We start from the raw sequence: 15,215 nt of genomic DNA on the forward strand, positions 1-15,215 counted from the left end.
GTTCAACTCAAAAAAATCTTACGAACACAACGGGACTAACTATACGCGAAATGAGCACTTAAAAAAAAGGCACAATACCTCGGACTATATTCAATACATATACACACACCTATAATACGCTCCGTTAACTATGAATACGCAAGCCAAAGGTCCCGCTGCATCGCGCGGGCTCCTTTTTCTAGTTAATATTAATAATGTGATGTTAAATCAAAGGTAAAACAGATTATAAAGAAGCTGGTGATTTGTGGACTGATTTGTTAAGTAAAACATGAACACCAATATAATAAAACAGAGAGATAATAGAGATAAATAGTTGTTGGCTTTTAGAAGAAAAACAGTAAATAAGATAGGAGAATCCATCACTTTATTTAATCTCTAAAGGATGTTAATCCTCTTTTATAGAAGATTCATAGTTCTAGATCCTTCCATTCCTTAGACAAAAAAAAAAAAAAAAAAAAAGACAAAAAAATAAAACAAAAGCTAGAAATTTAAAGAGGTTGTTCCCTAGTACAACCATCTTCAACCAATGAACAACAAAACAAACATAAACTCAGTTAGGAACATGATTTGGGACCACTTTCTGATGTTGGGACCACTTCCTGCTGCTGCCATTTCCTACTGCAGCTCCCACGTTCTATTAGACTTTTGTCTCTATCTTCCATTGTATTTTTTGGCATTCTAAACTCATTACCAACTAGATAACTTAAATAAAACTACTACAATCACACAAATATATGTTGCATATCCACACAAACATAAAGCATATGATTTGTTTATTAAAAGCAAGTAAAATAGGAATGGTAATGGCCTAAGCCACCCATTTAAGTAAGTTGTATCCTTGGCTAAATTTAGGGTCACCAAACAACCCCTCAAAATGAGACATAGCAGGGATCACAACCATCGCTTGAATTGTATTAGTCAACATATCAGTTTGTATTATCATATGTTTTTCCTTTGGCATGACAATCGTATCAACTTTTACCCTCAACCCATACCTTGTTGCTGTCACTCAGCACAAACCTTTTTTCTAACTAATTAATAAATCATAAAAAAGGTAGCTTAATTTGTATTGGTCAGCAAATCAGGTTGTGTAATCATATGTTTTTCCTTTGGCATGACAACCTTATCATAATGTGATATCACGAATATCACATAATAATAAATTAATAGACAGAAAATTGCAGTAATGTAAAAAATATAGTTCATAGATTCATGATTTTTTTTTAATTCAATTAGGATGCAGTTAATAAGGGATCATTATATAGTAATTTACCACCATATGAATGAGTTCAATACAGGAACACAACTATTAATATTTGTATCGATGATTCAAAATCAAATATTTGTTCGTAAAAAAATTAAATACATTACCTGACATCAATAATCTCCTTGTCCTTTGATGAACTACGGAGTATTAAACATAACATAGCAAATTTCTTGAACGATTTGCTAGTCGCTTATAATGGATGAAGTTTGAAGCCTGAAATCATCGTGTCTCTTCATCTATTTTAATTTTAATCGTATTTGATTATGATATGGTAATTTGATTATGATATGGTAACTAAGGGCATAATGGAAAAGAGAAGCGAGGCTTTGTTTTGACAAAATAGCCAAAATAGTCCCTGTGTTTCTAGAATTTAGCCCATTTAATCACTGTCATTAAATTACTGCTTAAATAGTCACCAAATTAACGATTTAGTCTCAAATTAGTTCCTAACACTACCTGAAACTAACAGTCCGTTAAGTAAGAAATATGTGCCCATCACGTTTTTTTATTGTTAAACCCTACATAGAGCCCATTAACTACCTATTTGCAACTTCCCTGTTACGTAAAACAAAAGATGAAACTGCAATTCTAAAAGAAAAATCTAAATGTATAGATAATAATTCTGTAGACGCGATAGATAAATATAATCAATCGTGGCTTAGGAGACCGGATATATGCGAATATGATCATCAAGAGATATATGATAATTTAGACATGTTCGGTTGTTTATCACATGCCACTATTCGATTTTTCTTTTTGGATGTAACTTTTTTTTATTACGGCTGAATACCAAGATTTGTTCACCATTAATGTACATCATCATGATCACTTTGTTTCCAATTCAAAAAGACAATATGTTGGTGAATTGTTAAATCCGTTTGACCTTGTTGATTGTCATAAGTTTTCGTTATGTACTATTATTTCTTGATACCTGAGAGTGATTTAGATAATGGACTACATCCTTTAGCTACAGATAATGATGTTGTGAAGATGTTATCTTACATTCTGAAGTTATAATATATTGTTTTTTTTTTTTTTTTTTTTTTTTTTTTTTTTTTTTTTTTTTTTTTTTTTGGAAAATGTGGATATAACTCTAGAAATCAAGTGTTATGGATATCAACCATTAAATACAGGGGGTTTGATTGAAGAGATTGATGAAGAACTTGCTTTAGTTGGTGTGGGGACAAATAAGTGTGAGAAACTTATTTTGCTTGACACTTATGATGATGTTAATGAAGATACTGATACCGATGATGGTAATATGGATTATGATTTTGGTGATGGTAGTCCATTTAGTGAAGATGAGGATGTTGATAATCTAATGATAGTTACGACGAAGCACCATGAAAATGATGATGATGATGATGGTGTGGATGTTGATGAATCAGATTAATTAAACACATTGATGTCATTGTTTAAATCAGCGGGTCGAAAGTTAGTGTGCCAGATCCATAAATCATACAAAGTCACTGCTTCTAACATTATTGTTGGGTATCCATGATCACCCCTGGTACAATGGCCTTTATATTTATATGTACAATTTTTTCATGCCCAATGCATTCAATCTAGACTATCCAACATTTCCGGAAAACCATGTACTTTTGGTTACAAGACGTTGTACATCTTGTGGAGTCGGTTTTCTCAAATATTCAAAAGCATACAAGATAAACACACTTTTACAAAAATTATTCAAACAATCATATGGTGTTTGTTGGCTCATATATAAATACTTATCAAAAGCATCAGATGCAGTACCGTATGCTAATTGTACTTATCAAAATAATACGGAATATGTTCTTGAGAGAAATTCATTATACCTATAACTTTGCATATGCGTATAAACAATGGTCGACTCATTCTGTAACGTTTGCAAAAATAATCTCCGGGAAAAGTCGAATTTTCAGAAAAATAATCTTCCATAAACGCATAGCGGTCCCCTATCGATCTCTTGGTATAAATCTTCTATAGGCGCTCTTGGAATCGGTTGGACAATTTTTTTCGTCTTCTTCTTCATCCATCATTTCAAGTAGATCGAGTGCAACAATATTAAAATTCGAACTCGCTATTTCAATTGGATATTGTGCAAGACTATCCAAAATTTTTGGAGACATTTTTATTGTTAAATAGAAGGTATATAATTGTGGTAAAATTTTTGATATTTTAGAGTGATATTGATAGAAGAAGTGTGATATAAATTGAAATGGTATAAGGGTACATATATAATGAAAGATATGTAAAAAAAAAAAAAATTAGTTAAATATATATGTGTTGCAAAAATTAAATATACTCTTATATATCTCAGTGCCGGAAAATGCTTCAACGTGACATCGAGCAGGGCGAAATGGAAGCAAGTCAGCGTGAGCGGGTGCAAGAAATGCCATTGGCGCCCTCGGTTTTTGGGTTTGAGGGCGGTCAAATACGGTAACCGTTGGAAATGGTCTTATAGAGAATTTAATCTCACGTTATCCCTAAAATAAAGATAAAAATAGAAAATTATGACGGTGTTTTATGTCTGGCGCCATAACACAATATCCCGCCTACTTCCACCACCACCACTTCACCACCATCACTCCGACCAACACCATCACCACCATTATCACAGAACCCATTAAAAAGGTTCAATTTTTATCCAAATAATACTATACTAATTAATGGGATCTCTTCAATTTCATCAATTTCTCAACCAAACACCCCAAACGTTAACATTAATGACCCCAAAACCGTTTCCTTGTAATTTCACCACAACTTTTTACATACGTTCCATCATCACCAAGTGTTTCTGCACCACATCTCCCCCAAAAGTATGCAGTGGAAAAGTTAAAGCAATAAGTAGGGTTTCTGCAGATGAAATGAAAGAAAAATGGTTAAATTCTCTAACTTGCCCTCCTGTTGTTCAAGAAACTGAAAAATTTGTGGTACAAAGTGGTGTGAATTGTGGAAATGGGGAGGAAAATGTTGATTCAAAGTGGGTTATTGGGATTGATCCTGATGTTTCTGGTGCAATTGCTGTCTTGAAAACTGATGATTTTGGGTCTTCGGCTGAGGTATATTTCAATTTCAGTTATTTATAGTACAGTTTACTAAATTAGGTTAAATAATGGTAAGGTGCAAATAATGCAACTATATATTGTTCCTTCAGGAAAGTTTCCTACTTGTGTGCTTACGTGGTACAGCTAATGATATGGCTTTTTTTATGTACAAGTCTTTGGCTTAACTGTATTTAGGTGTATTTAAGGTGCTAATTAACTAATTAGTTGTGGGTTAAAGTCTAACTTATTCGGACAAATGTTGAGTAAGAAACTTGGACATACTAGCAATGTACTTACAGAATGTATCACACGGTTCGTTTACTTTTTGTTTCAGATTTGGTTATTAAAAGTAATTTTTCCCCATTTTTGATTATCGTGGTTATGTTATATGCTTTTTTGGCCAAACTAATATAACCGGAAAATTGACCACAATGGATCGGAAATATATATATTGGAAGGACCAAATCGGAACGTAAGTAAATAGTTATTTTGATGATAATGTTGTGGTTCAAGTTAAACTTAAAACTTCATGATTGTTGTAAATCTCTTTCTAACTGAACATTCTTCTATAGTTATATGGGTTACTGCAAAAGTTAAAATATTAGAAAATTATTCTCTACACCCTTTAGGGAGTTACATGGGGTTACTGCATGAGTGTAATGTATTTGTTCTATAGAAAAAAAGAAAATTTACTTCTTTCTTTATGTATTATGATGCCATTGAGAATATATATTTGATGCTCCATAGGAATGTTATATGGATGAAATATGCTCAAGCAGGGTGCTTTAATGCTGTATAATAACTTTAGGACATTTGTAATTGTTCGTGTAAGGCTATGTGAGAAACAGACCACTGTAATCTTTGTACCTAAACACGTGATGACGTTCTAGCTTTTTGTGGCTGCCAAAACGGAAATCATGTTAATTGATGTGTGTAAAGCATCCCTACTGTTGGAGTGCGATGTCGAATTAAACAAGAAGCAAGATCTCGCGATCGCGAAAATAGGATTATGGTCGCAAAGTCGTAACAGCAGGCTTTGGAGCTCGAAGGAATTACGGCCGCGAGAATGGTTTGACGCAGGAATTGGTTTCAGTTTAGGATTCCTTATTCGTTTCCGATTCGTTGTTCCAATACAACCCTTATGTAACCTGTGACTAAGACCTACGAATTTTAATAAGAATTTTCTTTAGTTGGCCGTGGATTAAACCAATAGCAATATTGGATATAACCACGTTAGTTTCCTCGTGTGATTTACGTTCATGCATTTATTTTCACGTTCGCTTTGCTATAATCTGTTTGTTGTTGGTTGGGTGATAACCTAGGGTTATCAAATTCTTGTTGGGGCTCGCTAAACTCCTAACACCTACCTGTTGTAGAAAGTTATACTATTTGAAAACTAATGGTTTGGAAATGGATTATGGTCAACATTTGATTGATTATTAAGTTACCGCTAATACTTGTTTGAATGTTTTAGGTATATGATTCTCCTAATGTGAAAGTGCTGGTAGGAAATCGTATACGTCGTCGTATGGATACAAATGCTATGGTTCAGTTACTCCGGAGTCTTAATATTCCCATCGGTATGTTACTCTCTATGCCATCCTTCAATTTCATGATACTATTCCTTTTTAAATCTAATTAGGAAGCCTAGTTTTTAACATTTATTTATAAATTCAATAAACAGATTGTAGTATTGGTGAAAAATTCCGATCCATTTACTTGTGAATAGATTAATGTGACATGTATTAAATTTTTATTTGTTCAAACAACTATGATCTTAAGATTAGTTTACAAGGAAACAGTTCAATTGTTCGAAACAGGTAAAAAAAAATTTATTAGTAAGATTGATATACTATAATGTATGTATTCATATTTGTTGGACTATCTTTTTTGTTGCAAGTACACAATTTTTTCGACCTGTTACCACGGCCTCCAACTTGCCCATTTGACCACCTCCAGCTGTAGTTTTATTAAAATATTGTTATGTATACTGTATATAGAGTTGGCATTAGTAGAAGTGTAGTGGTTGATATATTTTTCTTTCTTTATTGAAAGACATTCGTAACACATAACGTTCTCAAGTTCATCTGATTTATAAAAGATATTCGTTATAACCTGATAACTTTGCATCAGGAACAACTGCATACATAGAACAATCACTTCCTTATCCAGGAGACGGGAAACAGGTTGGTTTTTTTGCATTTTTTTTTTTTAATCGATTGTATGTATGTATGTATGTATGTATGTATGTATGTATGTATGTATGTATGTATGTATGTATGTATGTATGTATGTATGTATGTATGTATGTATGTATGTATGTATGTATGTATGTATGTATGTATGTATGTATGTATGTATGTATGTATGTATGTATGTATGTATGTATGTATGTATGTATGTATGTATGTATGTATGTATGTATGTATGTATGTATGTATGTATGTATGTATGTATGTATGTATGTATGTATGTATGAGTTTCCCATATACTAAACATTTTAATTATCTGATTGCATTAATCAATACTGCTGTATGTAATTAAAAGGGATGGTGGAGTGGAGGATTTAATTACGGGCTATGGATCGGGGTTTTAGTTGCATCCGAAGTTTCTGTTATCCCTGTGCCATCTGTCCGATGGAAACACGAGTTCAATTTGTCCGGGAATGGCAAAACAAAGGTTTGTTTTGTTTTATGTTTATTTCAAATTTAAATATAGGAAATTTATCAACCTTTATTGAAAGAATATAATTTTATATATAGGCAAATATGTTTTTGTAATCTATTGATATTCTGGGCTGGAAATCAGTTCTCTAGCCAACCTAGATTGTCTTGTTTTTTTTTTTTTTTTTTTTTTTTTTAATTTGGTTTAGATATTTTCAGGACGACAGCCGGGCACTTGCATGCACACTATTTCCGACATTAAGTTCGTCACTGAAAAGGAAAAAGGATCACGGTACTTGCACATTTATCTGTGTATGATTGACTAGAGGTGTCATTTTTGACCCATTTAGTAATAAATGGGTCAAAATGGGTTATAATTTGTCTTCCTCAAACCAGTTGTTCATATTTTGTATTTCACTGATTCTTGCAGGGCGGGCTGAGGCTTTGCTCATTGCTGCATATGGGAAAGGCATAAAGTTGAACTCCGATTCTTCCAATATCGCAAATTCATTAACTCCCGTAAACACCAACGATAATACATAGTAGTTGTGTGATGTTTATTCATCTTTTGAATATTCATGCTTGTCTGCAAAAGTTGATTCCCAAGATCCCGTTAACGGTGTTCAATTTAATTAAACACAATGGTCGATAATATAAACATTGGATGAATGTCGCTGGAAGGATTTCGTCAACCACCTGCGTGTTGGATTTAGTAAAATATTCGCAGTCGTCAGTTAACTTTCTTCCTCTGTAGTGCAGCTAATTTAGTTTTAACTTTAAATTTAGTTTTAACATATGAACCTTGAATATATACCGAGTTTGCTGTATCATGTAGTTTTATGAGGTTGGAAACTAGGTGTCATTAGATTATTTGTAGGATGAGCAACCTTTAATTCTATTTTTATTTTATTTGTAGGATGAGCAACCTTTAATTCTATTTTTATTTATTTATTTATTTATTATTATTTTTTTTGTTGTTGCTAAAAACGAAAACTTTATAACAAAATCTTTTTCAGAGAAAAAGAACAAGATTCAAGACGCAAACGCGGATAGGGCTTGAAAACAGCAAACTAGACCTAACAGCTCAACCGAACAAAAGCTAACTAAACTCGAGCCAACCTTTATAGGGGCGTATTGGATAAAGTTTAAACTCGAGCACATTTATTTAGTTTAACTTGAAGTTTAATGCTGCTTTATATAGCGAAAAAAAGGTTAAACAATTTTTGTTCTAATAAACATATACGAAACCATTTCTCCAACTACCATTTAGATTTACGTATGTCGATCAAATAGTATTATAGTCATTAAACTTTTGGATGGCCCATAAAAATTACCCATCGTGCGGTTGCTCAGGCTGCACTTTATTTCACCATGTATCGATTATGATTTAGCTTGATTTACCGTACGTGTCTTTAATGCTCTTTATGATGATAAAAACAATAGTAAAAGAGAAAAAGGGGTGAAAAGTAATGCGTAAATACTAATCCACATATTGTTGACAGTTGGATTTAGATAAAAGTTGGTGTGCTTTTTGGAAACCAATGGATAAATTAATTAATCAACCAATAAAAGTATTGCTTGTATAGAAAGCTTAAATGAAATTGTATTAGGAATCAATGAGTAATAGTGGAGTTATTTGTAAAGGTTGAATAATTATTTAGATGTATGCAGTGTAATTGGATTATAGTGAGATCGTTTTTGAATATTTTTTTCTAGTCACCCCGATATATATTGTTAGTGAGATTTTGAATTTGTGAGAATATTTTATGACATAAATCAAAAGATTATTTTAGGATGGTTAAAATTTTGAAATGACAATGTGTTAAATTTCAAGTGTGGTCATAATGGATCACATGGGCCCAAAGAAATCTAACAGTATATAAAGTCAACAAATGTGGGTTGCATGTGCACCAAGTGAGACTCTTGTTAAATACTTTTTTCCTTGTGTTTTGGCTTTCATGATTGACGACCTTTAACAATGGTTGATGATGATGATAATGATGATGGATTCTTGTTGTCTTTTTCATACCAATCAGAGTTTACTCAAGTATGTATTCAAACCAAAGCTAACCACCTTCATAGGGTGTAGCGTATACTCGTTCATTTTAGCTTTTGAAAGAATTAGATCAACATGTTAAGACCGCTTTTCATTTATTATTGTTTTCTAAAGTGTGAATGGAATTTAACCATCTACATTTAGCTTAGCGCGCAGGTACCGCCTTTTTGAGTGTCCGTGAGGTCTCAAATTCGAGTCTTACATGAAGGTTTCATAATGTAATTTGCTTTGCAGTTGGTCATGGAGTTCTTTGGAGGCATCGCTGTCTGAGTTTGTCCTATGACAGTTGTTCAGAGAGTGCTATTACACGCGATGCTCGTATGAGTTCGTCGGGGAAAATTCCTCTCGAGGAGCGGTAGGACTGTAATTGTTCGTCCAGAATGATCACGTGATTGTGTTCCAACATCACATTCGTACATGTCTTATGTCTATAACTCCTAACTGCCGTTAGGAAAAATAATAATAACGTCATATGATTAGAAAAATAAAATACATATTTATATGACACATTTGTAAATAAAATATATATAATAGCACAGGAAAATACCACAGTATACATATAAAAATGTTAAATTAGTTGTATAAAATAACCTAAAATTTTATGTCAATCTTCATTTTATTTTGTTTTAAATTTTAAAAATTAGAATTTTATTAAAAATAGTTTTAAAGGATGTCATTAACACAGTTTAAAGTGTTGTATAATTCGATAACCGTCACTTAAAAGGTACTAGATAAACGTCATGTACAATTATTTAATGTAGAATCTCTCTTGTGGTTTAGTGGTACACCCAACACCTTGTGTGCTCGGATTTTCGCCAGAAAATGCGTGTGTGTGAAAAAAGATCGGCTGAATTATTTGCCGTTAGTGATTCCCAAATATTTGCCATAGATAAATAATTATTTAAGGGACGTTAACGAGCAAAATTCTTTGAATTATATATTTTACTTTCGGTTTGAATCTACTAACTTACTAATATTTTTATGAAGATTAATTCGTGTTGGAATTATAAATAAACTTGTTTGCGAAGCTTGCCAACTACATAAATGAATATATTTGCTGCCACAATGTGCATGTCTGCAATAATCGAGGAAATATAGTACCGCATAACTTATTTAATTTCTGTTTGCCAACCAAAAGTTTGTTTTCATTGGATACAAGCTGCTACCTATTTTACCAACTACATTTATTGTTTATTGTTTATGTTTATTATACTTAAAGCACTAATTCATATTGATGATTTAGCTTAAACGTCTCTAGTTTATTACCATGAGCTTAAAATTCGGTAAAATATTCTTATAAGTGATCATTTATGTATCAATAAATATATTATACTTATTATTGACAATTTATATATCGCTAAATATGTCTTAAAAAATTTGCAATGTTATACTGTACTATACTAAAAATGTGTATGAAGAAAAAACGATATTGTATAATTTCACTTGCTTTCAGGAGAACATAAATTTGTATCCACTATATAAATTTAGCATTAAAAAAAATATAACCCGCAACTTTAAAAAATTTAATAAATTTATTTACCACAAGAGACACCAGAGACGCCCGAAAAAAATAATTTTTTTGTACGCGTAAATATTTACCACTTAAAGAATAATATATACGGAGTAGTCCCTATAAATTTTCTTTCCCAGAACGTAGAATTTCTCTGAATGATTGGAACAATAATAGTCAAACCTACTACCTTTGACTTTCCACATGAGTCACCTTTTTCTCTGAAATAAAATTTAATGCATTCGGCAACACCGAGTCGTAACCCCCCAACTGTACTCTCTCACTTTACTCATTTTATGCAATTCTACCACCTTACACAAAAATTGATACAAAGATTAAAAAATATTAAAAAATTAACATTGTCATATCACATACAGCTTTTTGCTAAAAATTCAATCTGAATGTAACATAGCAATATCAGTTTCTGACGTTTTTTAACTCTTATGTCAGTTTTTTGTATCAAATATTTATAGGATAATGTGGTAAAGTTTTATTGAAAAATGAGTGGGAAAAATTAATTAATAATAAAAATCTATATCTAATATATCATTAATTAGGGGGAAAATTCTTTCGAAATGTAGTGGACTTTCACTAAATTCCTATTATATGCATTCAACTTTCAGATCTCATATTGTATGCACTCAACTTTTAAATTTGTACTATTGTATGCAAACCATGACTTATACAACAGGTATCAGGTTACAATCGTTAATTTTTTTGACGCAGTTGGTCCCCCAACATAACGACAGTTAGTTTTCGTCATTTAATTCATTTTTTCCCTAATTCTAAATATCATCTTCTTCCCCAATTCTAAATCATCTAAAAACTAAGAACCCTAGAATTCCATATTCAAAATTAGATCTAAACTTTAACAAAATCAAAATTAAATATAAATCATTTGTTCTTTCTTTCTCATTCTCCATCATCATTTCATCATCACCAGGTTTATTAGGTCGCTTCCAAACATCCAAACCTGTTTAGATCCTTTCATTCTACTCCAACCTCGTTTAGGTCAAAATATTATTTAATTGCCCAATAGCTAATTTGGGTCAAAAGGTCATACAAATAGGTCTAACAGCAGTCAAATACTCCAAAGTGAAATCATTATCAGAACGAGAAATTAAATACGAGGGTGAAATATACGTAATCTGATTCTGATTTGCAAAGAAAGTGTACTCTGATTTGTTAAACGCCATACATTGAAGTGTTTAACAAAGGAACTTTCATCAAATTCAGCTCAACTCTTCCAAGTTTTTCATCAGGTTCGATTTAATTTGAAACTTAGGGTTTTGTCACCAATTCGTTTTGAGTTTTTGAAAATAGGGTTCTATATCATCAGTTGTTTTTCAGCTTAATTAAAGTATGTTGATTGAAATAAGACTTAAGATTTGGGTATAACGTACGGTAAATTTATGGTTCATGTAATTGCTAAAGTGTAACGACCCGACTTCGTTATTCCAAATACACGCTTAATTTTTTTTCTGAACCAATACATCTGGACGGCGTCCAGAAGATCTGGACGACGTCCAAATGAACTGCCAGATTCTGTTCCCGGGGTCCAACTTACACTAGCGGAAAACCCTCTTCCCGACACTTTTAAACGAAACCCTTTTTACAACATGACATAATATGTAAAATTAAGAGATTTCCATCATTAAAACAGGTTTTCACAATACCGGGCCCACAATGTCCCGTCTTACAAGTTTCATTCAAAATACAAGTTTCGACCATAAGAGTTTAAATTCCAAACGACACCTAGAGCATGGTGTTTGGGGTTAAACTACCCACATCTCGGTCGAACTTCAAAACTAATCTTCCCAAAAGCGTCCCCTATCTAAAACAAAGCGGGAGACCTCTAATCCAAACAAACGCCCTTACTGAAATGACCCGTCCTAATCCATAAGGACGAATACAATAACATTTGTTTACATCGCGAGGTTCTGACCTCTATATGATACATTTTACAAAAATTGCATTCGTTTTTAAAAGACAAACTTTCATTACATCGAAAGTTAACAGGCATGCATACCATTTCATAATATATTAAATTATAAATGACTTAATAATAATCTTGTTGAACTCAACGACTCGAATGCAACGTCTTTTGAAATATGTCATGATTGACTCCAAGTAATATCTCTAAAATGAGCAAATGCACAGCGGAAGATTTCTTTCATACCTGAGAATAAACATGCTTTCAAGTGTCAACCAAAAGGTTGGTGAGTTCATTAGTTTATCATAATCATTCATTTCCATAATTTTAATAGACCACAAGAATTTCATTTCTATTTCTCATAAATATACGTCCCATGCATAGAGACAAAAATCATTCATATGGATTGAACACCTGGTAACCGACATTAACAAGATGCATATAAGAATATCCCCATCATTCCCGGCCATCCATCGGACATGATACTATTCTTAATTATACCGTGTGTTTATATTGTTATTCGTATTAATATCCACGGTTTGTAACTTCTGAGTTGTTGTTGGGTTTTATATCTTCCTTTATATTTCGATGTCTCTGCTTCTGTCCTTCTGTAATTATTGATATCCACAGTTAATACTCTCTCCAATTTACTGTGATTTATACTCTCATTTATTTCAGATCTTCATTCTTTTATTTTCTCTTCCCGATTTTAAATCAAGCGAATAATGGTCCAGAATTCGTAATCATGGAGTTTCGAAAGAACTTAATGTTCTAAACAAGAAAGAACGAAATCGCACGATTTAATTTGTCAAATTACCCGAATCGCTGAGAATAGAACTATCAAGAATATATTTTCTTGATATGTTTAGAAGTTAAGCAGAATGAAAGAGTTATGTAACATGGCACATGATGACGTTATGATCTGTGAATCATCACGTTCCATTAGAAACTCATCATGACTTACTTAATATAATCACGTTGATCAAGTGTCATTATATGATACTAACTCATGCTTCAATTCCCAACACTTCTCCAGAATTCATTCATAATTTATACTTAGATGTTACAGAATATTGAAAACTAAAACAGTTTTCAATATGATGTAATACAGATAGCACGAAGAGGTATATAATTTCGGACAAGAATATTTATGAAAATATCTTCAAAAGTATCGAAGATATTTATGATGATATTTTGGAATTTCTAAGTTCGAAAGTTGATAAGAAAAAAATTTTCGCAAGATTTTAACATGACTTCGGAGCAAGATATTTGCTGAAGATTTCATTGGATCCAGAATTACCAGGATTCTTTGAATATAAAGTTTGGTCCTTGTATTTGTTCCCGGTCTCCTTTAGGGTTAGCTCAATCTGTTTTTCAGTACTAAATTTTCTATCGAGCGTTCTCAACCTTCCATTCTTTGTTATCAAACTTTTGGCCATTTAGACCATCTATAGTTTTGCTATTTCCTCTGCATTTAATGCTACCATATCTGAATCATCAGTTATCAATCCGAGATGGTTTCAAGAGAATTGTGTTTTTAGATGATTAAGCGCTGATGGTAATATGGTGGAATATAAAAGGGTTCCCGATAACAATAAAAGAGCACACATATATATCAAAGTGTTAATAAGGTTGTTTCGAACGAAAAATCGAAGTTGACTTGATGGAGCTGTGACAAAATTTGCTACTTTGAAAGGAATAACCAAGTTATTTTGGGTAATAATAACACTAAAGGAATTAGCACATATACGTGTTAAACGTTTACTCAGGTTCCGAGTGTTTTCAGGTGCATAACTATATGCATCAATCTTTTCTTCCGTAGATAAAGTACGGTTGGTTCATCCTCTCGATTGAGGTGTTTTCAAGAATTATGAAAGGTGTGAACGCATATTGTAATCGTCAAGATACAAATGAGGTTTAAGATGAAATCAAGTGGCAAACTTGAAGAATTGTTTAGTTTCATATGTTATAATCAATATTTTAATTCATTTTAATTATCCAAAGTTGGTAGTCCACAGTTTGTAGTCCACAGTTAGTAATTCAATAATTCATATACAGTTTAATATATAATATTCGAATTAATTAATACATATCGTGACCCGTATACATGTCTCAGACTCGATCACAACTCAAAGTATATATATTATTATAGAATCAACCTCAACCCTGTATAGCTAACTCGATCATTACCGCGTATAGAGTGTCTATGGTTATTCCAAATAATATATATATAGATGCGTCGATATGATATGTCAAAACTTTGTATACGTGTCCTGATATTTAAAATATGTAAATAACAGTATTTAAATGACGATAAATAAAGTGCGTAAAATAAATAACAGAAATTAAATGACGATAAATAAAATTGCGAGAATTAAAATTGCGATATATAAAATGTAATAATGAATTAACAGTTAGCTAGGAACAGTTAGCTAGGATTTCGTTAGCGTGGATTCTGAACAAAATTTTTCTAATAGTTAATTTGTTTGTTTCTAACAAATTTTATTTTGTCCAATGTTTTCTTCATTATGCCACTTGTTGAATTCTGATAAGTCAAAATCCAAATATGAAATTGAATGAAAAAAGTTATTCTGTGTTGAACGGATTCATATATCTGTGGATATAAGTAGGATAGTAATTGACTGTTGAATCAGATTCGAAGAATGTACAGTGTAACTTATTAATGTGAAATCTAAATATTTCTCGGGTATCACCTACCCGTTAAAATATTTTCACCATTAACAGTTTGTACAAAAG

At 32.0% G+C, this 15,215-nt stretch overlaps 1 protein-coding gene across 1 annotated transcript; it reads left to right on the forward strand.

The window, feature by feature from the left end:
• Positions 1–3,799: 3,799 nt before the first annotated feature.
• On the forward strand, positions 3,800–7,810 carry LOC139855652 (Holliday junction resolvase MOC1, chloroplastic-like). Its single transcript, XM_071844897.1, has 6 exons — positions 3,800–4,311; positions 5,771–5,876; positions 6,430–6,482; positions 6,844–6,975; positions 7,179–7,251; positions 7,390–7,810. Exons 1-6 carry the CDS (start codon positions 3,919–3,921, stop codon positions 7,500–7,502), a joined length of 870 nt encoding a protein of 289 aa, XP_071700998.1. The 5' UTR covers positions 3,800–3,918; the 3' UTR covers positions 7,503–7,810.
• The last annotated feature ends 7,405 nt before the right edge of the window (positions 7,811–15,215 follow it).

The sequence above is a fragment of the Rutidosis leptorrhynchoides genome, chromosome 6 (assembly GCF_046630445.1).
Source record: "Rutidosis leptorrhynchoides isolate AG116_Rl617_1_P2 chromosome 6, CSIRO_AGI_Rlap_v1, whole genome shotgun sequence".
Classification (NCBI taxonomy): domain Eukaryota; kingdom Viridiplantae; phylum Streptophyta; class Magnoliopsida; order Asterales; family Asteraceae; genus Rutidosis; species Rutidosis leptorrhynchoides.

Bases quoted from the DNA above. Each gene is read 5' to 3' on its own strand.
- LOC139855652 (XM_071844897.1), top strand. From the start codon at position 3,919: ATGGGATCTCTTCAATTTCATCAATTTCTCAACCAAACACCCCAAACG. The intron at 6,976-7,178 runs GTTTGTTTTGTT...AGATATTTTCAG, and splicing joins CCGGGAATGGCAAAACAAAG to GACGACAGCCGGGCACTTGC. The intron at 7,252-7,389 runs GTACTTGCACAT...TGATTCTTGCAG, and splicing joins GAAAAGGAAAAAGGATCACG to GGCGGGCTGAGGCTTTGCTC.